The sequence below is a fragment of the Plecotus auritus genome, assembly GCF_963455305.1.
Source record: "Plecotus auritus genome assembly, chromosome: 1".
Lineage (NCBI taxonomy): Eukaryota > Metazoa > Chordata > Mammalia > Chiroptera > Vespertilionidae > Plecotus > Plecotus auritus.
The window spans coordinates 49,891,699-49,916,234 of NC_137770.1; the positions used below are offsets into that span (position 1 = coordinate 49,891,699).

The 24,536-nt window shown below is 43.4% G+C and overlaps 2 protein-coding genes across 10 annotated transcripts in view; one reads left to right on the forward strand and one right to left on the reverse strand.

Moving 5' to 3' along the window:
- DENND4A (DENN domain containing 4A) overlaps nt 1-5,354 on the forward strand; it is a 129,907-nt gene extending 124,553 nt beyond the window's left edge. For 3 of the 6 annotated variants that reach the window (XM_080687107.1, XM_080687108.1, XM_080687111.1), the window contains 7 exons: nt 71-269; nt 708-962; nt 1,949-2,066; nt 2,186-2,212; nt 2,681-2,843; nt 2,991-3,055; nt 4,553-5,354. In XM_080687107.1, the coding sequence (XP_080543233.1) occupies nt 71-269; nt 708-962; nt 1,949-2,066; nt 2,186-2,212; nt 2,681-2,843; nt 2,991-3,055; nt 4,553-4,689 (964 nt within the window). In that variant the 3' untranslated portion in view covers nt 4,690-5,354. The remainder of the gene's footprint in view (nt 1-70; nt 270-707; nt 963-1,948; nt 2,067-2,185; nt 2,213-2,680; nt 2,844-2,990; nt 3,056-4,552) is intronic. The other 3 variants (XM_080687109.1, XM_080687110.1, XM_080687112.1) reach the window with 1 other exon arrangement.
- Nucleotides 5,355-12,125: 6,771 nt separating this feature from the next.
- Nucleotides 12,126-24,536, reverse strand: part of SLC24A1 (solute carrier family 24 member 1) — a gene marked incomplete at its 5' end in the record, with an annotated part of 31,307 nt that continues 18,896 nt past the window's right edge. For 2 of the 4 annotated variants that reach the window (XM_080678648.1, XM_080678647.1), the window contains 8 exons: nt 12,126-12,756; nt 13,702-13,868; nt 14,709-14,798; nt 15,552-15,898; nt 16,094-16,283; nt 19,422-19,513; nt 20,532-20,618; nt 24,368-24,476. In XM_080678648.1, the coding sequence (XP_080534774.1) occupies nt 12,507-12,756; nt 13,702-13,868; nt 14,709-14,798; nt 15,552-15,898; nt 16,094-16,283; nt 19,422-19,513; nt 20,532-20,618; nt 24,368-24,476 (1,332 nt within the window). In that variant the 3' untranslated portion in view covers nt 12,126-12,506. The remainder of the gene's footprint in view (nt 12,757-13,701; nt 13,869-14,708; nt 14,799-15,551; nt 15,899-16,093; nt 16,284-19,421; nt 19,514-20,531; nt 20,619-24,367; nt 24,477-24,536) is intronic. The other 2 variants (XM_080678649.1, XM_080678650.1) reach the window with 2 other exon arrangements.

A 24,536-nucleotide genomic window follows, 5' to 3' on the forward strand; every position in this document is an offset into this window, starting at 1 on the left:
ATATGGTCTTTCTAGAGAAATAAAGTAAATCTAGACAATGATATGCTTTTTTCTTTTTTCAATACTCAAGCAAATCTAAACGGCTGGAAAATACATATGCCCGAAGTATTCAGATCCCTGCTGATAGATCAAAAACAGCTATATCAAAATGTCCAATATTTCCAATGACCCGGAGTGTCAGTACTTCTGGTCCCTTGGATAAGGAAGACACTGGAGGGAAGAAGCTAATTCCTACAGGCAGCCTGCCAACTACTTTACAAGGAGCTACAGTATGTATTTTGGTGTTTTTAAAAATTTGGACATTAATCATTTACATGATTTTGTTCACCTTGTCCAAAACAGCCTTATTAGCTTTAATTTTTTTTAATTCTCATCTGAGGATATATTTATTGATTTTAGAGAGTGAAGAGGGGGGAGACAGAGAGAAACATCAATGTAAGAGAGAAACATCCATGGGTTGACTCCCATATGTGCCCCTACCGGGAATCGAACTAGCAACCTTTTTGGTGTACCAGACAATGCCCCAACCAACTGAGCCACCTGGCCAGAGCCAGCTTTAACTTTATTATTGTCAAGGAGAGTTTCTTGTTCCGTGATACCATTATAGTACCTTTCTACTTACATGGAAAACACTGACAGGAAATTTTTTAATGACTTCATATCATAAATCTTGTATTTACCATTTATGGTTTTTATTTATTCAACAGGATTCTTTAGGATTAGAATGGCACCTCCCAAGTCCAGATCCCATCACTGTCCCATATCTCAGTCCTTTAGTAGTATGGAAGGAACTTGAAAGCTTATTGGAAAATGAAGGTGATCATGCAATAACAGTGGCAGACTTTGTGGATCATCATCCAATTGTTTTTTGGAACCTGGTGTGGTATTTTAGACGTCTTGACTTGCCCAGTAACTTACCTGGATTAATTCTTTCTTCTGAGCATTGTAACAAGTATTCAAAGGTACGAGAGTAAAAATTAACTAAAAGGCAATGCTATTGTCACCATGGTAATGTTTGCATATTCCTAATGACAAAAAAGTAATGTTTATGCTATTTTTAATAACCATTTTAATCATTAGACTAGTAAGATTGATCAAATTGTGTTTACAAATAATTTTTCTTCTTACAGTCTAAATCATGTTTTTTAGCCTTCTTGTAAAATTTATACAAAATGGGCTTGCATTTTAGTTACGGCCTCAAGAATTAACTGTAAATGACTCTTATGAGAAGAGTTTGTGAGTTGGCCCCACTCACGTTTCATACCTCCTTCAAAAACAAGCCTGACACTTCTTTAAGAGGATCTCTCTAATTGATATTGCAGTCATGTGCTACCATTCTCTTCATTCCTTTACTCTGAATTTTTGCTTAACATTTAGGTAGTCATTTTGTTATATATTCATTTGTAGTTTTGATACGTTGTTCTGTAAAAGTGTTCTTACTTTTCATATGCTATCACCACCACGAAACTGTACAGCCTCCGAGTTCAGAAACCTCGTATTCTCCTTTCTTGTGTTTTATATCTATGACTGTGCACACATTTTGGATTTTCAGTGCATGGTGAATGAGTGTCTAAAGGTTAAGTCAGTCATAGTTATCTGGCCTAGGGTCTTCGGCTGATGTAGAATGGGGCTGCCTGGTTTATCTTTGTTTGGACCTTCAGTCATAAACTGGTAGAGATTAGCCCTTCATACTACCCTTTCTCACAGGTCTCAGTACTTTGTAAAATCTGCTTCAGAGCAGAGATCACTTTACTTTAGAGATCATTAGATTCTCAACTCAGCCCATCTTCCTTCAGTCAATATAAAATGCACACAAACCAGTCATTTTCTGTTCTTTTTATCTCTTGCACACATACATCCGAAAAAATATTTATAAGGTTATTTATAAGATGTTTACAAAACATTATGTAAGGATCATTAATGAATGTTTGTTTATTTTTCAACACAGATTCCCCGCCATTGTATGTCTGAAGATAGTAAATATGTTTTAATACAAATGTTATGGGACAATATGAAATTACATCAGGATCCAGGACAGCCCTTGTACATCCTCTGGAATGCCCACAGTAAGTGCTATCATAGAATGCTGGCTTTTTTTTTATATGAGAGTAATCTCTACTTACTTTAAATAGTCTAAACTAATGTAACTGACTTTTATTTTACTATACTACTTTTTGTCTTACAGGTCAAAATCGTACTCTTTTGTTTGAGAGTGAGTGTTAAGTTTAATGCTTTTAGTGCTTATCTTCTATGGAGGTCAAGGGTTTATTTATTTTTTTGTTTTGGGGTTTGTTTGTTTTTTTAGTAGTGTTGTATATGTGCTGGAAGGGTTATGTTTTGTAGAGTTCTGCTTTTAGCATATTGCTTGTCCCAATTCTTTATATTTATTTTTGTTTGTTTGTTTCCATCTGGGCTGCTGATGTAGAACTTCCCCCAGGAGCTATATTAAGGAAAAAAGTATTTTTAAGTTTTGTCTTTGAGGCCAAAAAGCTTTCGACCTATTTTTATCATTATTTATCTTTTTTATTTTCTTTTTTCTTTCTTCATTTTAAGATTTCTATTGCCCTTAATTTATTTTTAGTGCTTTGTAACTTCTTTGCCAGCTATCAGTTGCTGCTTAATTACATTCTCCTTTCTACAAAGAACATTTTCCTTCAACTGCTCTTTGGTTCTTTTACAGCCCAAAAGTATCCAATGGTCCATTTATTACAAAAAGGTGATAATTCATTTAGCCAGGAACTATTGAAAAGTATGGTAAAAAGCATTAAAATGAATGATGTCTATGGACCAATGAGTCAGATTTTAGAGACACTGAATAAATGTCCTCATTTTAAAAGACAGAGGTAAGTCATTATCTTAAATGAACATATTGTTCCTCTAGGCATATTAGTAATCTGTTAGAATATCTCATGCTTATATTAGCATAAAAATTTTTGTAGAAAATGAATAAACTATATGCATAGTAATATCTTCTCCATTCTTCCCTCCAGGAGTTTATATAGAGAAATACTATTTCTCTCACTAGTGGCACTGGGAAGAGAAAACATTGATATAGGTAATTCTGCATAATATTTAACATGTAATACTTATATATCATAAAATATATGTGTGTGTATATACTTTCAATATAGTATAGTTTTTATATTGGTAGTCTTTCTTTTAATAATTTATATTCATATAATATACTTTTTTCTTTGATTTTTTTTTATATGAGATACTTTGATATTTTGCTAATGTTAATAATAATAATAAAGGTAACAATAGAATTTCCATATGATCCATTAATTCCACTTCTGGATATATACCCAAAAGAATTGAAAGCAGGGTCTTGCCCTCGCTGGTTTGGCTCAGTGGATAGAGCATCAGCCTGAGGACTGAAGGGTTCCAGGTTCGATTCCAGTCAAGGACACATGCCCGGGTTGTGGGCTCGATCCCCAGTGGGGGACATGCAGAAGGCAGCCAATCAATGATTCTCATCATTGATGTTTCTATTTCTCTCTCCCTCTCCCTTCCTCTCTGAAATCAATAAAAATATATATTTTTAAAAAAAGAAAGCAGGGTCTTAAGGAGACATTTGTGCACCCATGTTCATAGCAGCATTATTCATAATAGCTAAAATGTGGAAACAACTCAAGTGTTCATTGAAGTATGAGTGAATAAACAAGATGTAGTATATACATACAATGGAATATTATTCAGTCTTAAAAAGGAAGGAAATTCTGACATATGCTACAACATGGATGAACCTTGAGGACATTATGTTAAGCGACATAAGCCAGTCACAACAAATCAAATTCTATTATGAGTCCATTTATAAAGTACTTACAGTAGTCAAATTCATAGAGACAAAAGTAGAATGGTAGTTGCCAGGAGCTGGAGGAGTGGAAAATGGGGAATTATTGTTTAATGTATGTAGTGTTTCCATTTTATAAGATGAAAAGAGTTATGGAGATGGATGATTATAATGATTGCACATTATGAATGTATGTAATACCACTGAACTGTATAGTTGAAAATGGTTAAGATGGCAGCCCTGGCTGTGTAGCTCAGTTGGTTAGAGCATAGTCCCATTACGTCAAGGTTGAGGTTAAATCCCCGGTCAAGGCACATACAAGAATCAACATAAATAAGTGGAACAACAAATCGATGTTCCCCTCCCCCTCCCCACTTCCCCTTCCCCTAACTCTCTCTCTTTCCCTCTCCCTCTCCCTAAAAAAAAGTCAATTAAAAATGGTTAAGATGGTAAATTTTATGTTATATATATTTTACCTCAATTTTAAAATTTGGGGGGAAATCATTTTAAAAAGTTGGTATCTTAAAGCTTTAAATTTCACTGGTCTGTGTAATCTCACTCTAAAGAGCTAAAGAACTGTGGACTCTAAAGTCCCCGTGTTCCAGCTCTGAAATTCTGTGGTCCTTTAGTTGTCAGAAAAGACCTCAAGATTCCTTCTTGGTCTTTAATTTTGCAGTTCTGTAGTATTACAAAACTTGGTTGTTGTCAAAGTCTAATATAAATTTCTTCATGCCTTTGTTTCTTTGTGAATTTTTTCAGATGTATTTGATAAAGAATACAAGATGGCATATGATCGTCTCACACCTAGTCAAGTCAAGAGTACACACAACTGTGATAGACCACCAAGTACAGGAGTGATGGAATGTCGAAAAACCTTTGGAGAACCTTATCTTTAAGATGTGTGTGTGTGTGTGTGTGTGTGTGTGTGTGTGTGTGTGTGTGTGAATACTTTCAATATGTATTGTATAGTCCGTGTATAAAATAACACTTTTAGACTCTAAACTTTTTTTCTTCAATTTTTGAAAATGAATTTGTAAATGGTTCAGAATGTCCATATAGCTTATGTACAGAATATTTTAAGAAGAGAATAGTGACAAATAGGGAGAGAGCCACTCTGTTTCCCCTTTCTTTTTTTTTCTTTACTTTCCCTGTAACAATCAATTAGTTTTGTGATGAGGAAATCCCTAAACAAAATTAGTTCCCATAAAATAAAACAACCTTTTCATGGTTTCTCTTGGAAGAGACAGATTGAAAACTCATGTATGGAACTTGAACTAATGTAGTATCTCCTGTTTTCATAGACTAGTCAAATGTTTTGACCATGAAATTGTATTATACATATTTTAAATTGTTTATAGTAAGTTGATATTTTTTTAATTTTTAAACTTAATATAGCAAGCTTAAAATGAACTTAAACTTGTAAAGCAAGCAATTAAGTGCTTATTTTCCTTGTCTGCTATTTGAAGTAACTAGTACAGCTGCAGATCTCTATATGTATATCTATCTATCTATCTATATTTTTTTTATTACTTGGGGGAATGATTAAAAAAAGTTGTCAGTGCTAGTGTCTGTGTTGTCCTGGAATTGCACGTTAGTACTCCTACGCCTGACTGCAGTGAGTGAGTCATGACAAGGGTGTGCACTGCCCAGACTGATTCATTGAGCCTTGTGGAAGGAGAGCCCCAGAGGTTCCAAGTCTGTTTCTGCAAAATCAGGGTCAGCACACCACAATTCCAAAATTTCTCTATTGCTAATAGATACACACAGTCCACAGGGAAAATAGCTTACAAAGCCAAATATCAGTTTAAATTTTAATACTCTACATAAATATTTATGTTGGGAAATATGTCAGACAATATACTCTATTCCAGATTTTAACCTTAATGTCTAAAATATTGGGTATGATGCAAATTGTACTGTATTTATCGGGAATATGGCCTACTGGAGTATTCAGTTAACATTATATACACATATTCAAATTTTTTTCAAAAGTAGAAAAGTAATAACTCTCTAAAAGAAAGTCAGAGAATTTCCCATATTGAGGAAATTGGCTTTTTCAATAAGCCTTCAGGATCTGAAGTTTATGGAATTTAAAGTCCAGAAATCAGACAATAAATTGAATATTTAAGCACCATGAGTAGACTCTAAAATATATTTTGAATCTCATCATTTCTAATTTCACTTTCTTTGGGTAATTCTGATCAAAAGGATTCTTTGGCTGTTAGAATTATTTATAGATTTTCAATTTGTGTGTATGTTTGCATACAGTATCATTAAGGAAGGAATTCTCTAGCCAATTTCAAAGAAAAAAATGGGTGATCCCAATTTATGTATAAAGCCAGTAGAGTCCAGGACCTTTGGACTGGAGATGTCATGAAGTCCTGAGACTTAGAATCAGTTCAGCTACAGAAAACCACCTTTTGAGTTCACACCGTTAGTGAATATCACCAAGCTGAAACATTTCACAGCTTTCTTCTACTCTGGAAAATAATGGGAAGAGTTTAAAAATGTAAAATTTCAGTTCAGTTAGTTTGGGGCTGAACGTGCTTACTTGAAAAATCTGGTGCTATGCACATGCGTCTGCTCTCCTTTGTAAATACCACTCCATTTCGTCTTTCACTGTCAAATCCACGCTTCACATTCTGAGTCTCAGGATTTCTAAATTAGCAGTCACCAACCGTTCGGACCTCACGGACCACCAGGTCCGCGGACCACCGGTTGGCGACCACTGTTCTAAATCACCGGTAAGTTGTCTAGTGAGAAATATGTGATAGATGAGGCTTTTGGCGTTGCCCACAACATCCCTCCAAACAGGATCCTGGGGTTCTATTCTGGCTTTTGTTGTTGTTTGTTGGTTGGTTTGTGTCCCTTATAAGAACAGCTTTCACTGTTGTTTACCTATCTTTAACACAGTATGAGTCACAGTTTTTTTATTTCAAATCTGACCAAAAACGGTGAGGGAAAGCCCATTCTTCATGGGTGAAACTTATTTGGAAAGTGAATGTAATTTATATCTCCTCCCCCCACACACAGTTTTGTTTCTGCTTTTGGTTGGGTTTTGTTTCCCCTACTTTTAATCCCCAAGGAATATTATTTACACAAATTTAGTCTTAAAAAATACTCTGAACCATGAAAAGGAAGTGGTAAACTCTGCTCAAAACAAAATTAAAATATGATCATCCTTTAAAATAACACTATACATTCTTTCCTTCAGTTTTTTCTCTGTTGACCATACATTTTGGAGAATCATGGCCAGTTGTGTTGGCGAGAAATACCCTTTGCTACATTATCTGTCTCTAATTTTCTTACTCTTAGTTTTGTTTATATGTTTAATAGTTGCAAATAAATCATTCTATGTCCTGGTATAACGTTACTACTTTTTTCAATTGTGTTTTGAATGTCACACATTTGTATTTTATATCATATTTAGATAATCAGTTTTTCATCCTATTGTCAGGGCGTTGTTGTGCAGCTTGTTCATATTCTAATTTTTGTCTTTTATGATTGGAGGGTTGTTGTTTTTTTTGCTTTAAAACCCTGTTTTATTGTAAGACTAGTGGCCCAGTGCACAAAATTCGTGCACATTAAAAGGGAATTAATTAGAGGAAATATTTTATATTGCTATTTGCCCTTTCTCCATAAGAGAAGTATCAGAGATGAAAGAAAATTAGTAAAATGTATATGAAAATCCCCTCCTGTCAAAGTCTGGGGTGCACCACAGACCCAGAGTGAAGTCCCTGCCCACATGCGCGTGTCTCAAAATTGCGTGAGACCCAGACCTGGCTGGCCCCACCCCCATCAAGCCCCGCAGGGTGTGGGGCCCAGCCTCAGGTCCCCCGTTAAGCCCCACCGGGTGGGGGCGCAGCCTCAAGTCCCCCGGCCCGGCCTCAGGTCCCCTGGCCTGCCAGTTCTCCGGCCCCAGTGGGGGATGCAGCCTCAGGTCCCCTGGCTCGCCGGTTCCCTGGCCCTGGCAGGGGGCGCGACCTCAGGTCCCCCAGCCCCAGCACAAAGGCGCAAGGGCACGAGGGTGTGACAACCATTTGCATATTAGCTCTTTATTAGATAGGATTTTCTAATATGTCTTTCCATTTTTGTATGTAGAGAAATGATCCCTAAAAATGTTGGTTCAGCATTTCAGGTGATAAATACTAAATTTACTTTATGCTGGTAATTACTATATTTTAGTGCAACTAACAATTGTTAGCCTACTATACATAGAAGGCTGTTACGTTGAATTTCTAAATACTTTGTAAGTATATGGTAAGAAAATGCTCATTTGTATGGTAAAGTGTGATAGCCAGCTTTTTTTTTCTTTCCCCCTCTAGACCTTGAAAGCTGCTTTCAGGCACTTTATCTCAGAGCAGGAAGGGAAAGAGCAGACTGCACTTGGCCCACCTTTGTGCTCGAGTTTGTATTCTCTGCCCTTTCTGTTTAGACATAAGGCTGAGTTTTACTTCAGAATTGAATTCTGTAGCAGCTGCATACCAGTTTACCTTCATATCCTCAGTACTTGGTCTCTTCTTTTTAATACCTTCATACTACCCTCTTCCTCTGGCCTCACAGTCCATTTGCTGGCTTAATTATTCTTGTTTACAAATTTAACAGTGTACAAATTCACATAGGAATTTCTGACTCTGATTCAAAAAATCTGTGTGCTTGGGCTTATTCTCTGAGATGGTAACAAACTCATCTGACAAAGTTTCTGTGGCCCTTTCCACAGTTGCTGTTCATTTGGATGGCTCCCTCCTTTTGTATTTAATGATTTTCTTTTTAAACATAGAACTGTGATATACCACTGGAGCAACTGATGGAATTTTCTTTAAATGAAATTCTCCAGGTTTTACCTGCTCATCACAGGGAAGGCCTGAAGAGCAGAAGCAGTGCCTTGGGTGTGTGGGCAGCCTTAGGCCAGGGGGTCCTGCTGGTTCTAGTGATCCCCCTCCCCCAGAAATAGCCTGATCATGAGCTCTTTCCCTGCACCTTTTATAGAGACCAGTCCCACCTGCAGCAGGACCTGCCCACAAAAAAGGGGTCAGAACCAAGGGTATTCTTTGACATATAAGGTCGACCAATTCTTCATTTTTATCTGCCAGGCTTTGCTCAGAATATTACATTCCAATTCTGGCTGCCTTTGGTATTCAATCCTATAAAATAAAGAGGTAATATGCAAATTAACCCTCACGCTGTCACAAGATGGCTGCGCCCACAGCGGAGACGGGGTTCCCATAACAGGATGGCTGCGCCCACAGTGGAGGTGGGGTTCTTGTAACGATCTCAGCAGGGACCTGAGGCTGTGTGGCGCCAGACCAGGGAGTGGGGACCTGAGGCTGCATCCCCCACCCAGTGGGACTTGATGGAGGACCTCAGGCTGCACCCCCCACCCAGCGAGGCTTGACAGGGGACCTCAAGGCACGCCCCCCCCGCCCTGGTGCCAGGCCAGGGGGCCTCAGGCCACGCCCTTCGCCCCAGGCCAGGGGACCTCAGGCCACTCCCCCCACCCCGGCACCCAGCCGGGCAACCTCAGGCCGTGCCCCTTGCCCTGGCGCTGGGAAGGGGACCTCAGGCCATGCCCCCCACCCCAGCACTGGCCCGGGGGACCTCCGGCCACACCCCCCACCTGGCAGGGCTTGATGGGGGACCTCAAGGCGTGCCCCTTGCCCCAGTGCCAGGCCGGAAACTTCAGGCCGTGCCCCCCACCCCAACACCGGGCCGGGGGACCTGAGGGTGCACCAGGGGACCTGAGGCTGTGCCCCCTGCCCAGCAGGGCTTGATGGGGAACCTGAGGATGCACCCCCGGCCCAGTGGGGCTTGACAGGGGTGGGGCCAGCTGGGTCTGGATCTCGCGTGATTTCGAGGTGCGCATGGGTGGGCAGGGACTTGACTCTGGGTCCCACAGCACACCCCAGACTCTGACAGGAGGAAGATTTTCATATACATTTTACTAATTTTCTTTCATCTCTGACACTTCTATTATAGAGAAAAGGCAAATAGCAATATTAAAATATTTCCTCTAATTAATCCCCTTTTAATGTGCATGAATTTCGTGCACCGGGCCACTAGTCTTTAAATAAATGATAATTATGGTATAGACAGTGTTAGAAAAGGCCAAGCCTATAATTTGATAGAAACATTTTCAGATGAGAGTGCAATATATTGTTCACAGTGTATAGTAACAATTTAAACATATACCAATTTTCATAAGTTTGGAATGTAGCCTTTTTTTTGGTACTATGTAGAATTTTAAATTAGAAGTTAGAACCGTTAAATTAGAATGAGTTCCACATTATTACAAATTTGGCCTAAGTCCATCAAGAAAATGCAACCTCATGGGGAATGAAGGAGAAACCATCTGTTCAGCCAGTCTTCCAATTCAGACACCCTGTGGAGACAGTTTGGACTTTCTAGACTGAACGAATGATCTAGAATACAGATTATTCTGTATTCTGTCCTGCTATCTTTTCATAACACATCTGTTCTGCCTATCAGAGGAAAGGACCATCTCAACATTATCTTGACATTTTAAGATGGTACTTTATCTCTAAAACAGCACAATTTTAATAAATTATAGATCTGTAAATATATGACAAAAATTTTAACTTCCAAGCATCTTTTAGAAGTTACATAAGTTTTCCATCTCCCTGAAATCTTTCTCTCCTTTCCCTCTTGAATTCCTACTCACCCATCAAGACCCAGCTTTCATTTTATATGCTTAACCCTTTCTATCATAGTGTAAAGTTATCAGAACTTCCCTTCTAGGCAAAGAGAATGCCAAAAATTCAGTACACCGATTAGGAAAAGGTTGTTAGATCATTAGAGTTGACTTTAATCATGAAGCAACTTTATCATTACAGAACATTTCACTGTCCATCACTCCCCACTCAGTCATTCTGGGGAAGAGCGTCAGGTCCCTGGCCATCCGTGGGGAGGAAATTCCCCGCGGCCAGCTGGAATTGGCTGCTGAAACCAGGTTGGCAGCCAGAGTTTTGGCATTGGGATCTCCCTTCTATTCTTAGGTCATGGCATGTGGAGACTGGGCACTGCAGCAGCATCAGGAATGAGGATAACTAACTTCAGAATATGGAATTTGAATATGATGCCATATTCTTCATCAGTCTTCTCTGAAGCATTCTGACCATGTTTGTAAAATACCAATGGGACTCACAATTTATTGAAATTGAATAAAAGTCATTTCTAAGGAACATGAATCCTGGGGTAGTGAGGCCTTTAATTAAATTAACTAACCCAAACTAAAGATGGATTATGGACTGAAGTACTTTCTTTGAACGCAGCCCATCAACACCAAAATGTTTGATTTTTTTTTTTTCATATGACATCTGCCCTGCTATCTTCTAGTCTTTAGTGAATCCTCTCTCATGTTGTAAATAAAGCTCTATTTACCGTCATAATCTACAGTCCCCTCAGCTCCCTTTGCTCTGAAACCAGGGACATAGAACTGTTTCATTTCTCATGTATCCCTTAACTTGATGCTAGTAAAAGCAGTAAGCATTGGTATTTAATATACAATCACTTCAAATTCCACCTGAAATGTTTAAACAACCACACACTTTCTAAAAACAAGTGTCCTTTACACTAGCTATCTTGGAAGTAGAAATACTTTTGTTCTCAACTGTGTTGCCATTGTGCTAAGCATTTTTGGGGATTTCTCCTTTGTGATTGCCTTAATATCCACTTGTAAGCCACATAAGACATCAATCTTCTTGCTTTATAATCCCATCTAGGTTAACATACAAAAGTGGCATTGCCCCACTGGATCTCTTACTTTATAAACCAGACTTGGCTCTACTGACTGAACTCTACCTTCTCACTCACTAGGAGCAGCTGTAACGTTGGGTGAGAATATGCTGGAGAGGCAGAGCCAGGACCAACCACTGTGTTATATGTCTAATCCCTCAAGGAGACCACTTGATGGAGACACACTAACTTGGATTTTCTAATAAGTACATATTTTTAAATAGCCCTTAGAGTAGTTTTCCTTCTCTAATATCCAGGCCTTCCAATCCAAGGGCAAATTACAAATTTTAATTTCTTGGGTTACTTATTTTAATTTCACTTTTCTGAAATGCAGTAAGAGCTAATGTAATCATTTTAAGCTACAAAATATTGGTACACGTCTTACTAATGATAATTGATTCCTGTTATATTTCATTTTTCCTATAGCCTTAGGAAAACTCACCAGTATCTGAACCAGTGATGATTACAAACCTGGTTTTGAACCTCATGTTTTGAACAGAAAAAGAGGAGACAGTGAAGTGCAGCATGTGCTTGGGGCAGGAGCCAGGAGGGTCAGATAGAGACCACATCTGCATCTTTTGGATTAGCAGCCCTTTAATAATCAGGAATACGTGAGCGTGGTGGCTTGTCTTATTGTGCCTGTCCCAACCCTCCAGTTATCTCATGTAGAAAACCCTCTGGCTCCAAGGGTCCTTTTACTGGGGCCCATGTGACAGTTGTCTGAGGCAGTAAGGGTTGGAACTCCATATACTCCCCGTCCCCAGAAGTGAGATTCTTAATCCACAATGAGCTGCAGGTGTTTCCAACGATAACCTTCACTCCTGTATCACATTGACATCAGATGCTCTCAGCCTCTCAGTTCCCTCTCCTGGATCATGTTCATTCATCAGTGTACCAAGAGGTACAGTAACTTCTGGCATGGTTTTCTGATCCATGTCCACTTTGAGCAACAGTGACTGACTCAGATAGATACAGGACAGGATATGATTCGATCTTCTAACATCACACTGATTATCAGGAATACAAAGTAAAGGAGGAACATTGTGAAGCCCAGGATCTTGTTCATTCTCCATTTGCATGATGCAATTGAAGAGATCACAAACAGGAGCATGAAAAAAAGCAGGACGATTGCACAGAACAAGCCATTGCTGCTGACTGGAACAGGCTGTAGTCCATTGGTAAGAGAGAAAAGCAACCAGGGAACAGGCAGGCTGTGAGATTGAAGAAACAATGAGTATTTTTCATGTTCATAATTATCCCATATACTTAAACTGTATTTTACAATTTACAAAGCACTCATTTTTACACACACACACACACACACACACACACACACACACACACAATCTATGAAATAGAGCAGAAAATATTAGCCCCATTTCACAGAAGAGGATACCAAGGTTCAGGAAAGTTCAATTACATGCCCTTGGGCTCACAGCTAATAACTGGGAGAGCCTGGATTAAAACTGAACTTTTCTAGGTCTGAGTGTTTTTTCTTCATACTAAATGACTTCTGTATGACTAACCAGATATGTTGATGTGTGACTCTAATCTCTAAATTTTTATGATAAGGCCCAGCTCAGGATAGCATTCCTTTAAATTACTTAGGGATCAGGGCTCTCCTAGGCCCTTTCCCAGCCCCACCCATACACACAAATTCAAATTAATGAAACCAAAGCCACCATTCAAGCCCAGGATATGACTAGGGAAATGAAAATAGGCCAGGTAAGGGGATGGGTGCAGCAGGATGCAGCATTTGCTTGTTTATACAGAATGCTTTTAGAGCTGGCAGGAACCCCAATGCAAAGGAACAAGAACATCAGGAAGTGAGACTGAGTCATTGTCCCAACCCCACCTCCACCACCTTGCAGGTCAGTGAGCAGAGCATTTGATGGTATTTAGTAATGGAATTTAATGGACTTCATTTTTCAACTCATCTATAAATTCCAGTCAGTTACATTGCAGGCAGCATTTTAGTTCTATTATCTCATCTGTCTGTGATTAATGAAGGGAGAATACTTTGTTGCCTTATAGAAACTAATACTATAAATGCCCTTTTATTCCATGTATAATGAATGAAGCAGAAAACCAGTGAACAGAGCCAACACAAGGTTTTCCAGTCTTAATATTCCTTAAAAAGCACCTTTGCCACTCACCCCACGGTGATATCAAATATGTTACTGCCCACAGAGCTTGACACGGCCATGTCTCCCAGGCCTTTCCGAGCAACAATCACACTGGTGATGAGGTCAGGAATTGATGTGCCTGCTGCCAGGATCGTCAAACCCATAATCTCTTCAGAAATCCCTATTGTTTCACCAACCTGGTAAACAGTAACAGTAATAAGAAACCACAGCAACAGCAAGTGGAAAATCTGAGGCTCTTCCACATACTATTTTGTGCAAACCCAATACCTCCCATGGAGTTCAGCACACTCCCACGGTCTGAGTAAGGCAGGGTCATGGTGGAACTGACAGCTGGAGAGACGGGGCCCCTGCTCAAGGCTTCAGAGAATGACTCTGCTCTTATCTAAGATGGACTAAAAGTCCATCTATAATACCACCTGCCACTGACATTCAAACAACAGTACCTCTACTTTTAAAAGAACTGCCCTCCAAAGATCTGTTCATGTCACATTTCCATTTCCAGAACCATGGACACCTGCCATGTGCCAGGAACTAAGAGCTGCAGAGAAAAGTATGAGCAGTACAACACTGACCCTACTCTCAGCCTAATGAATGGAAAAAAGATCATAAACAACGATTACAGCTCTGTGCTGGTGCAATACTCCAGGTAGAACAGAAAAGCCATGGGCACTCAGAGGATTAAAATGCCAGAGACAGGGCAAAACTGTGCTTGCTCTCACGAGTGTGTACAATTCACCAGGTGGAGAAGAGTGGGAGATGCATGGCAGAGAAAGCAGGGAATAGGGTGATGAGCAGATTGTGAAGGGCCTTCTAGGTCATGCTGCATGTGAATGTAAGGAAAGCCACACTTGGAAAGTACTACATTCACTGGAATAAAAAGGCTGCCTTTACAAACAATGTAGCAACTACAAATGCACTTGATCCTCACCATTCCCTAAGTACTGGAAATTCACCCTGAAGGAAAAAAGTGGCCTTTGAACTCGCTGATACAGGATTTAGTTCCTGCTTTTACTCACCTGGTGAGCCCACCACACCATAAGGTATGAGAACATGGCTATCCACATGATGGATCCCAGGAAGGTGATAACAAAGAACTTTCTAGACTCCTATGTGAAAGTATGAGAAGAAAAAGACATGAGTTTCAGAGGCTAAAGGTCTTTGGCCCTTTTGAGAGAGCCCCAGAATCAGTGACGAGATCTGCTGGAGGGATGATGGAGCGGATCTAGAGATGTGTGAGCTGAAATCTGTTTCCAGTGAGGACCCTGACATAGCAGAGAAAGGATGGGGTTGGTGGCCCGCAGGGGAGAGTGCAGTCAGTAGGGGTTCAGTAGTCACCAAACTGAAGAGCTATTTGCTTGCCCCAGAACCAAGCCAATCTAGGTACTTGATTTGGCTTTTGCAACCTCTCTCTGCCCTACCCATCTACAGACCCAGAGACAGAATATGGACGGCCTTTGGGTGGGGTATGCTAGTCAGATTTTTCCCTATAAATAGGAATGCTGGGAAGAAATGGCACTTATCACTTTGGGTTTTCACAGTAACCCTGTGAAATATGGAGGGGTGTGGTGGCATCATTCCTATATTAAAATCAGTATACTGAAACAGGAGTCAAGGAGGGACTAGTTCACATTGCTTATAGTGGTGGAAATAAGCACATTCTAGGGTTTCGCAAGCCCATTGGTATATCCCCCTAGGTGCATGGTCCCTTCCAGAGGTGCAAATTCCAACCCAAATCCTCTCTGTGGTTGAGCCCTGCCAAGCTGGTTGACTATGTCCTCTCCCTCCTCTTGGGTGGAATGCCTAGAGACCCACAGCCTCTCTGGAGATAGACAGTCTAGGGTATGGCTGGGCAAACTCACCAGCCTCCGGACGTCGGGCACTGTCAGCCACAGTGGCAACACAATGGGCAGGAGGAAGAGGTAAATAGCCTGCTTCTTCCGGGTCTCAGGCCACTCCAGGGACAGAGGCTCCTCATTTTCTTCCTCTTCTTCCTCCTCCTCCTCCTCCTCCTCCTCCTCCTCCTCCTCCTCCTCCTCCTCTTCCTCTTCATCTTCACTGTCACCTCCATCACCTCCTCCTTCACCGTTTGTACCTTTCTCATCGCTTTTGGCTTCATCTTGATTTTCAGCATTGAAGTCCTGCTCTTTGGTTTCACCATCACCTTTCATTTTGCCATCTTCTCCTTCTGCTGGGAGTTCACCTTCACCTTCATCATTTTCTTTCATTTCTGCTTGGACTTTACTCTTGTTCTCTTCATGTTCACCATCACCTCCATCACCTCCCCCTTCACCATCTGTACCTTTCTCATCACTACTGGTTTCACCTTGATTTCCAGCATTGAACCCCTGCTCTTCAGTGTCATCTTTCACTTCACCAGCATCTCCTTCTGTTTGGAGTTCACCTTCACTTTCATCATTTCTTTTTCTTTCTGCTTGGATTTCACCTTTACCTTCATTGTCTCCTTTCCCTTCTGCTTCAGTTTCACCTTCACCTTCTAGCTGAGTTTCACCTCCATTTTCACCTTCACCAGGAGCTTCAACCTCTTTGCCTGTCATTACACCTGTGCTCTCAGCTCCAGCCACATCTCCTTCCTGCAATCCAAAGCCAACCGATTAACGTAACTTCTCTGCTTGTTTTCTTTCCCAGTTCCTTCCTATTATTTTTGTTGTTGTTCTCTCAGAATATAACTAAAAACTCTTGTATGAGGAGAAAACCAGTGCAATTACTCAGTAAAATTCCCCTTCACAACATTCCTACCCAGTGGTTGTGTAATCTTTATTCGAGCATTTGCAGGGATGGAAAACTCACCAGAAGAAGCTCCTGTCATCTTTGGCAACTCTGCTTGGTTTGAAGTTCATATTTATACCAAGAAGCTACCCTCTGTGTCTAGGTTTACTCTTTGGAGATGCATAGAACAAAGCTAATCACTCTTCCACAAGGCAGCTCTCTTCCCTGCGTTAGAGATACCCAGATCCTTCTGTCATCCCCGCATATAATGGCCTAGAGCCTCATCCCCAGCTTGGTGAACTCATTCTAATTATCTTATATCCCATGAGGAGGCTTCTAAACCTGAACACAGAACACTGCACAGAGTTTAATAGGATTATCACTTTCCTTGTCTTAGATATTATGTTTCCATTAATATTGCATGATATCTTTTGGTGATTATATAACATTGCTGTGTCCACTAAACTCCTAAACTATTATATTACATCATATGTATAAATTGATGATAATACCTACTTAATGATGGCTTTTAAGTGCCAGGCACCCTGCTAAGTGATATAATAATAATAATAGCTAGCAATTACTATATTTCATGAGCAATTAATTAATGATATAGATAGAATTAACACATCTGATAGATGGAAAAACTAGGGTACAGAGTAGTTAAATAACTTGCCCATGGTCCACACAGTTTGTGATAAAGTTGGGATTTGAATATGGATAGTCCAACTCTTGGCCTCTTAACCACCAACCTACCCTGTTGTGCAAATGCCAGGGCCAAATGAGATCTTTGGTTCCCAAACCTTACGGTGCAGGAAGCTTATTAAAAATACATATTTCTGCCCTGGCTGGCATGGCTCAGTTGGTTGTGTTATCCCAGGCACCAAAATGTTCCCGTTAAGATTCCCGGTCAGGGCACATCCTGGGTTGCAGGCTCAGTCCTGGGGAGGATCAATGTTTTGCTTTCAAATTGTTGTTTCCCTCTTCCTTTCCCTTCTTCTCTCTTTAAAAATCAGTTTTAAAATCTTAAGAAAAAGAAAGAAAGAAATACACATTTCCTTGCCTCACCTGGACCAACTGAATTAGAATATTTGGGACTGGAAGTCAGGAATCTATTTTAACATGCTCACTAGTGCTCCCAACAAGTCCATCTGCAGACCAGTGTTTGGGAACCATGGGCTGATTCCATGCACCCTAAAGCCATTGATTCTGAGGGTCCTCAGATTAGGCTTTCAACTAACTATAACAACATGCTGATCCAAACAAACAAAGGGCCCGGACTGTGTGCTCGTGGAGTATGTTTTCCATAACAAATTTCAGGACATAGCCAACCCCCATGGGATGCTCAGTGAGTCTCAGACTCTGCTGCATATTAAAGTCACCTGGAGACTTTTAAAACATTCATGCCATACCCAGATATTCTGGCTTCATTGATTGAGGATGGGGCCTGGGCATTTTGGGGGGCCTGGGCATTTTTTTAAGCTTCCCCGAATTACTCCATTATGCAACCAGGGTTAAGAACCCCTGATGAAGTCAAATATTAGTCTCTGTAAGGCTTTGCTTTGAATTGGGAATGAAGCTTGAGATTTCAGTCTGAAGTCATTCCTGCCTCCTTCACAGCCCCTTCAGGAGAGTTTTCCTGGAGAAGATGACAAGTCATTTAAATCCATAGGTATGGGAGTGTCTGCCCAGCCTGTACCCTCTTCTCTAAAAACTGCCACCCCTAATATCCCTTCTTCCTTGTTGAAGTCAAAGCACCCCACCTTTCCCTGCCACAGCTGATTGGACACTGGATCCCTGCCCCATGACCTGGTTCGAACAAATTTTCTCTCTTCTGTGACTAGGAGCCAATCACTGGATGATGCCCCCTGTAGACTGGAGAACTAGGGTAGTAGTTTCGGGCTGTGTGAGCTAATAAGGAAGCAAATGGAGCCAGGCTACTAGGAAAGCATGCACACAGAGGAGGGCATGTGAGGGAGAGCCAGACACGGAGTGAGAAGCCTCCAGGGTCACAGATACCTTCTCAGGCCTAGGTCCAGCTCCTGGTGACACCAAGCTTCACTTCCTGCCCTGGGGTTCCTCTTAATCCCTTTTAACTGAGCTGGCTGTCCGGGACCTACTCGGGACACTCATGATACCATGAAGATGTCTTAGACACTGAACCCAAATTGCTGGCTTAAGGATAAGATATATTTGAGTGCTTTTGAGTGTCAAGTTTAAAAAAAAACACGCACAGGGATGGAACTTGCAAATTTATTGTTAATTTATTGCCAGTCACTCAACCCTTATTGTGCCCTGAGTTTCTCTCTGTGGGGGAAACAGAGATGATTCAGAATTGGATCCTGCCTTCAGGAACCTCACCACCTAGCAGGGGAACCAAAAGAGAGTACAAGGAAGACAGTGATAAGAGCCCTGGGAGAGGAACAATGTACCATAGGCATTCAGATTGGATGGATGGGGAAGCCTTATAGCAAAGGAGGCATTTGCACATGCCTGGAGGCAGGTTAGGATATCTGAAGAAGAAGGAAAAGGCATTCTAGGGGAAGGAAACCATCTGGGCCCAGGTAGAAAAGCATGGAGACAAGAAGTCCAGTTTGGCTGTAGCAGGTGGGAGAGGCTGAGGCTGTAAGGACAGCGGTATCAGAACTCAGGAAGTCCAGTGGACAAGGCCAAGATGCCTTGGAAGGTTCCAAGGCCTTTAGCCAGCACCCTCACCCTGGCATTTTGAGCTGACTGGTCTCACCGTCCCTGAGTTGCTGAGAGACCCCTAACAGTTATTTTCATGTTTTTACAGCATGTGACAGTTGGCAACACATTTTCATATATGTTCTCTGACTCACACTCAGGTGTGATGGTGAATTTACCGGTCCCATGAAGAATCTCATCTTCGCAATGCTTACCCCAGAGGAATGAACCTCAGACCTTCAGGAAGGAAGACTTTTTGGTCAAGTCTTTCCCTGGGTCTCTCACACTCCTCTACCTGGGAAGAGGCTTGTGCCTACCTGACCGCCAGGATCCTCCTCCTGATCTCCCTTGACGTCTGGAGCAGGGGCTGCTGTGACCTTGACCGCAGGGAGCTTGGTTGGCTCCTCCTCTTTAAAGGATAAACATGGGATAGGTCAGAAGAGTGCCAGGTGTGGGAGGCAGCTAATAGAAACCGATGTGAGTGGCTACAGGGCTATTGGACTTGTCCACTTCCTTATCTCAGAAGGGGAATTTCTTGTTGATAGAAAAAGTAAAATGATGTGATGTGAACTGCTATTGTCCTTTCCACAGAGATATGTACAGATGAGAGGACAGCTGAGAAATGGCAATCCTTGCTCCCTCTGATTCGCAGACATTTCCATCCTGGCCAGTATAGGCAACTGGAACAGAGAGAGGGTAAAGCACCAGCCCTAAGGTTCTGACCTTTCCCCCTACCAGCTGCATGGAGAGGATCCTAATGATTTCAAAGACAGCAGCTAGGAAGCATTGACAAGTCTGGAGATCTGGGTTTAGGTACAGGCTCTTTCACTTCTTGGCTGTGTGGCTTTGGGAATGTCACTTGACCTCTTTGAGCCTCCGTTGTCTGTAGGATGGTGTCTATAGAATGGGAACGGCCACTCCTTCTCTACCTTCCTCCAAGGGTTACTGAGTACAACAGGTAGTCCTGGTGTGCAGTATAGAGCACACAGGGCAGTAGCTGTCTCACACTCCCTGTCCCAGCTGCCACGCAGATGCTGGATTTCTGTGTCACCAGACCCCTGGTGGTCTTTCCTCACTGGGATTGCTGGTCTCAGACCAATCCCTAGCAGAACTATCCTTGTGTAGAAGTGGCAGGAAGAAGAACTAGAGTCCAATATAGTCTAATTTGGGACAAGATTTAGCAAAAACAGAAGTGGGAGTTCAACAACCTTCAGTCTGGCCTTGCCTACCCCAGGTAAGGAGAGTACAGAGGGAACAGTACGGGACTGCCTGGGGAAGAGGGACCCTGGACTACAGCAAAGGGCAGGCAGCACCAGATCACCACTCCAGCTGACTGGCTCAGAGAGGCCAAGAGCCCTGCCTCAGCCCTGTCAGATAGGAGGAAGGAAGGTGCAGGAGAAAACCTGCTGGTTTCACCATCCTCTCACCTTCTGGTTGGCTCTCTGCTTTGGCCTGAGGCTTGGCTTTGGCCTCCTGATTCAAGCTCTCCTCGTCCCTGTTCTTGGAGGAGCGTGCTGCAAATGAAAAAGGAAGCATATCTGGAACCAAAGCATCCCCGCCACACCCTCCAGTTAGACTGGTGGGCTAGCAGCCAGAGCAGCTCAAGTGCATGGGCAAAGGCTGGCCTGGGAGTTACGATGTCTGGATTCTAGTTCTACTAGGCTTGTCAAGGTGCCCAGTTCCCAACTTTTGTCTTCCTTTCCCTGCACTGTCACTAACTGGCTGTGACCTTGAGCAAGTCACTGGTAAAATAACATGGTTAGTGTTGGGGGCAACAAATAGGATTTAATTCCTTTGTGAGCCCAAGTGATGGCTGCCTGAGTGCTGAAATGGGGAGAATCCTCATCCAGGTCTGGTAGGAGAGTGTCAGGATTGATCGGGGGTGTCTGCACTGGGCGGGGAATGGCGAAATAATGACAGAGAGATGTTTCTGCCATCCTTGGACTAGATAATGTGTAAGGACTTTTACAGCTTACTTTCTATAAATCTACTAAAAGCTTTGCTATAACTGCAGGGGCACTGCTGGTAGCCATATTCCTGAGCCTTCCCACTCAGTGGCAAGGGGGAAGTAGCTGCTCACCAAGCTCCTTGCCAGACCCTTTTTGACCCCAGACACCTGGAACCCAAACAGGGCCCCCTTCAGATCCCTGTGCACATGCTTTGCTGGAGACCCACAGAGCACTGTGCTCAGAATGGTGCTGCCCTGGTTTCCAGGCAAGAAAAATGGAGAGGGCAACTCTTTCAGTGTGACTGTGATCCAGGAAACATGCAAAGTGCTTTACATGTGTCATTGCAGGTGGGAGGCACAGAGACTGAGGTGCAGGGGCCATGAAGGTCCCCCTCACAGCCATGTAGCGTGGGAAAGTGAGGATAATGATACACCTGATAGAACAAAGTGGTGCCCTGGAGTCTATCCTGAATCCCATGCTGGCTCTGCCCTGTGAACTCTGGGTGACCTTGGAAAGTCTGTGTATCCTCTCTAAGCCTCAGCGTCCCTTCTCTAAAAAGGCAACACCATGATATATATGATGTGGGAATCCACGAGACAAAATAAATAAAAATACTGTAACTGCTGCAATTAAATATTATTATCTTAGCTCAGATTCTGAAACTAGACAACCTCGATTTGAATCCCAGTTCTTCCACTTGCTAGCCATGGACCGAGCTGAGTGATTCCTTAACCTCTCTGTCCTTCAGATTCTTCATCTGTAAAATCTGACAGACTTGTTGAAGGAATAAATTGATTGACACATCGACTTGCTTAAAACAGCGCCTAGCACCTAGAAAGCACTGCATCAGGTTTAGCTGTGACGATAATGATGAACTGACACAGGAGTTGAGAGCAGCTGTCCCACTGAGTCTGCAGCAATGGGGCACCATGTTCCAGAGGGTTTGGGCAGGTGCGATCTGGAAAACTGGGTGGATCAAGCCCAGCCTTGATGGGCAGGAAACATTAACAGGTCTGGAATTTCCTCCTCTCAGCCTGTCTCCTACATTCTCACAGTAGGTTCAGCTGCAGCCCCCTCTGGCAATGGGCTCCACTGCTCTGGCGTGTGTGGTCCCTTGAAGTTTCCTGGTGGGCCTGCCCAGGAGGTCCTTGACAGGACTGAAATGTCAGGAAGTGGGCACTCCACTGCTTCCTTCATCCAAACAAATCCAGTGCCCCCTTGGCAGGGATCTAGCACTGGCATCTTCTGTTGAGCGACACGTAGCTGTTGTCAAAGAGGGGCTCCCCTGGTTCCAGTCCTGGCACTGAGAATATCGGCCAACTGTTAGCTGGGGGGACTGGCAAGAAAACCAAGTTCCCCTCTTTCCTTTTCATCCCTCCTCACACACCCTACCCTCTCACTTCTCATGCCCCCAAGAAAAGCAGGCCAGCTATGGGTCTCTCTCTCTCTCTCTCTCTCTCTCTCTCTCTCTCTCTCTCTCTCTCTTTCTCTCTCTCTCTCAGAGAGAGAGAAAGAGAGAGAGAGAGAAGAGGCATGGGGATCATTGGATCCTCTTCACAGGGTGAGAGTTCAGACCAGTTCTGTGGAAGAGCTGGAACACCTGACAAGGGTGGAAACATCTGGACAGCCATTGGAAACAGCACATGGAAACACAAACATGTATCTGGAAAGTCTTGGGAACAAAGGCCTTCCTCACAGTCCTGTGCGGTCACAGCCCCTCCTGGATGGAATCTCATGGTCAGGGTTGGCTTTTCCGGGCAGGGCTGTACTCCAGAGCATGCCAGCAATCATTCACAGAGAGGGCCCCTCCATGCCACACAGGCACACCGTGGACCACGCAGGACTGTCTTCCCTGGGATGACGGTTGCAGGCTCCCCCAGAGCTGGTTTCCTCACATGGCCTCTCAGCTCAGCACGGAGGATCATCTCCTTAGTATCAATCTCCTCTGACCTCGGCCTGGCCTGGACATCTCATAATCCTGTCAGGACAAGCAGGCCAGCTGGCGGCTGTTAGTGGTGGAAGTGGCCCAGGCAGGGGGCCCTGTGGTCCCATTGAGGAGAAGTCTTCATCTTTAAGACATTGCCAGAGTCAGTAACTCCCAGAGGAGTGGCCCAGCATGGCCCAGAGACACAGCTTCCTTCATGACACAGCCACACGGATAACACACAGGCTGCCAGGGGCTGCAGACTCGCTCTCAGAACCCCAGCAGGACTGCTTCTGGAGCTGGGGCTGTGAGAGGTCTTGCTCAGTGTCTGCCGGGGCTCACCTTGAGGATTTGCTAAGGAAGGTTTGATCACCTTGTCTTTGACTCTGCTTTCACAGTACAACATACCCAAAATCCCAACATTGTGTCTGAAGAAGAAACTTAAGGGCCTAAGGAAATTCTGAGCCTCCTAAATGTGTCCCTGAACCAGAAATCTCAGTCAGGGTGCTCCCTGGGGCTCAAGGGTCAGTCTCTAGTGTCATATACAGTTCAGGCCTCAGCCCTCCTGCCCAACTGCAACCACAACCCCGTGGCTTCTGCCCAAGAGCCAACCCTCCCTTGATGGGCCTCCTGCCTGGGCTCCTGAGCCCCAGAGAAAGAGGGGCTCAAAGAGAGCAGGTGCATACCTGAGGGGTGCCTGTGGAGGCCTGAGAATCATGTTAGGGGCAGCTCTTTGGAGAGGGAGGCCAGAAGGCAAGAAATGGTAAGAAGGATGGTGAGAATCTCAGCTGCCAAATCATCTGTCAAGTTAGACATCAGCTCCCACTGCATTTTGGACCCTCACCACCCCCAGAAGTGGTCCTGGCAGCTCCTAGGATGTTCTTTGGGATTCCTGGCTGAGGGGGAAGGGGTGGCAGTCTTCCTAGGACACCAGTTTCTAGCACCTACAGGAGCTTCCCCCTGAAGCGACCCTGGCCAGTCAGCCTGAGCCAAGCTGCCTGGCAGGAGACTCTGTGGTGGGCTGCACAGAGAAGATACTGGGGCAGCCCCAACATAACCCGTGCAGGGCACACAGCATCATGGCCTTACTGTCTGCAGCCGAACCTCCTCATTTCACAAGAGAAGACAGGGACGCAGGGAAATAGAGGAATGTGGATGCCTAAGGGCTTTGCCTCCTTGGGGCCCTTTCCTCTCCCAGTGAGTTCTGTGTCTTCGTCTCTACCCTGTCTCCCAGACTGACTGCCACCCACTCTCCTCTGCTAACTCTCTCTTCCCACTCCTGCCCTCACCCCACCCACTGCCTCCGTTCTGCAGGTCCCAGTTGTTGTCCAGCTGCAGGAAGGAAGGAGTGGACAGGGAGACCACGCAGGTCTGGGGAGGCCTTGCTTACCTTCCCCCAGAGGGTCCAGGCTGTGGAGCATGAGCCGGTACATGGTGCTGCGGATGGTGCTGTTGTGCAGAGAGGCTGAGCTGCTCCCTCGGGTCAGCACGGACGGGAGCTGAGCAGGAGAGAGCAGCACAGGCCTCAGTGGGCCCCTGCCCAAGCCAGGTGGGAAGCC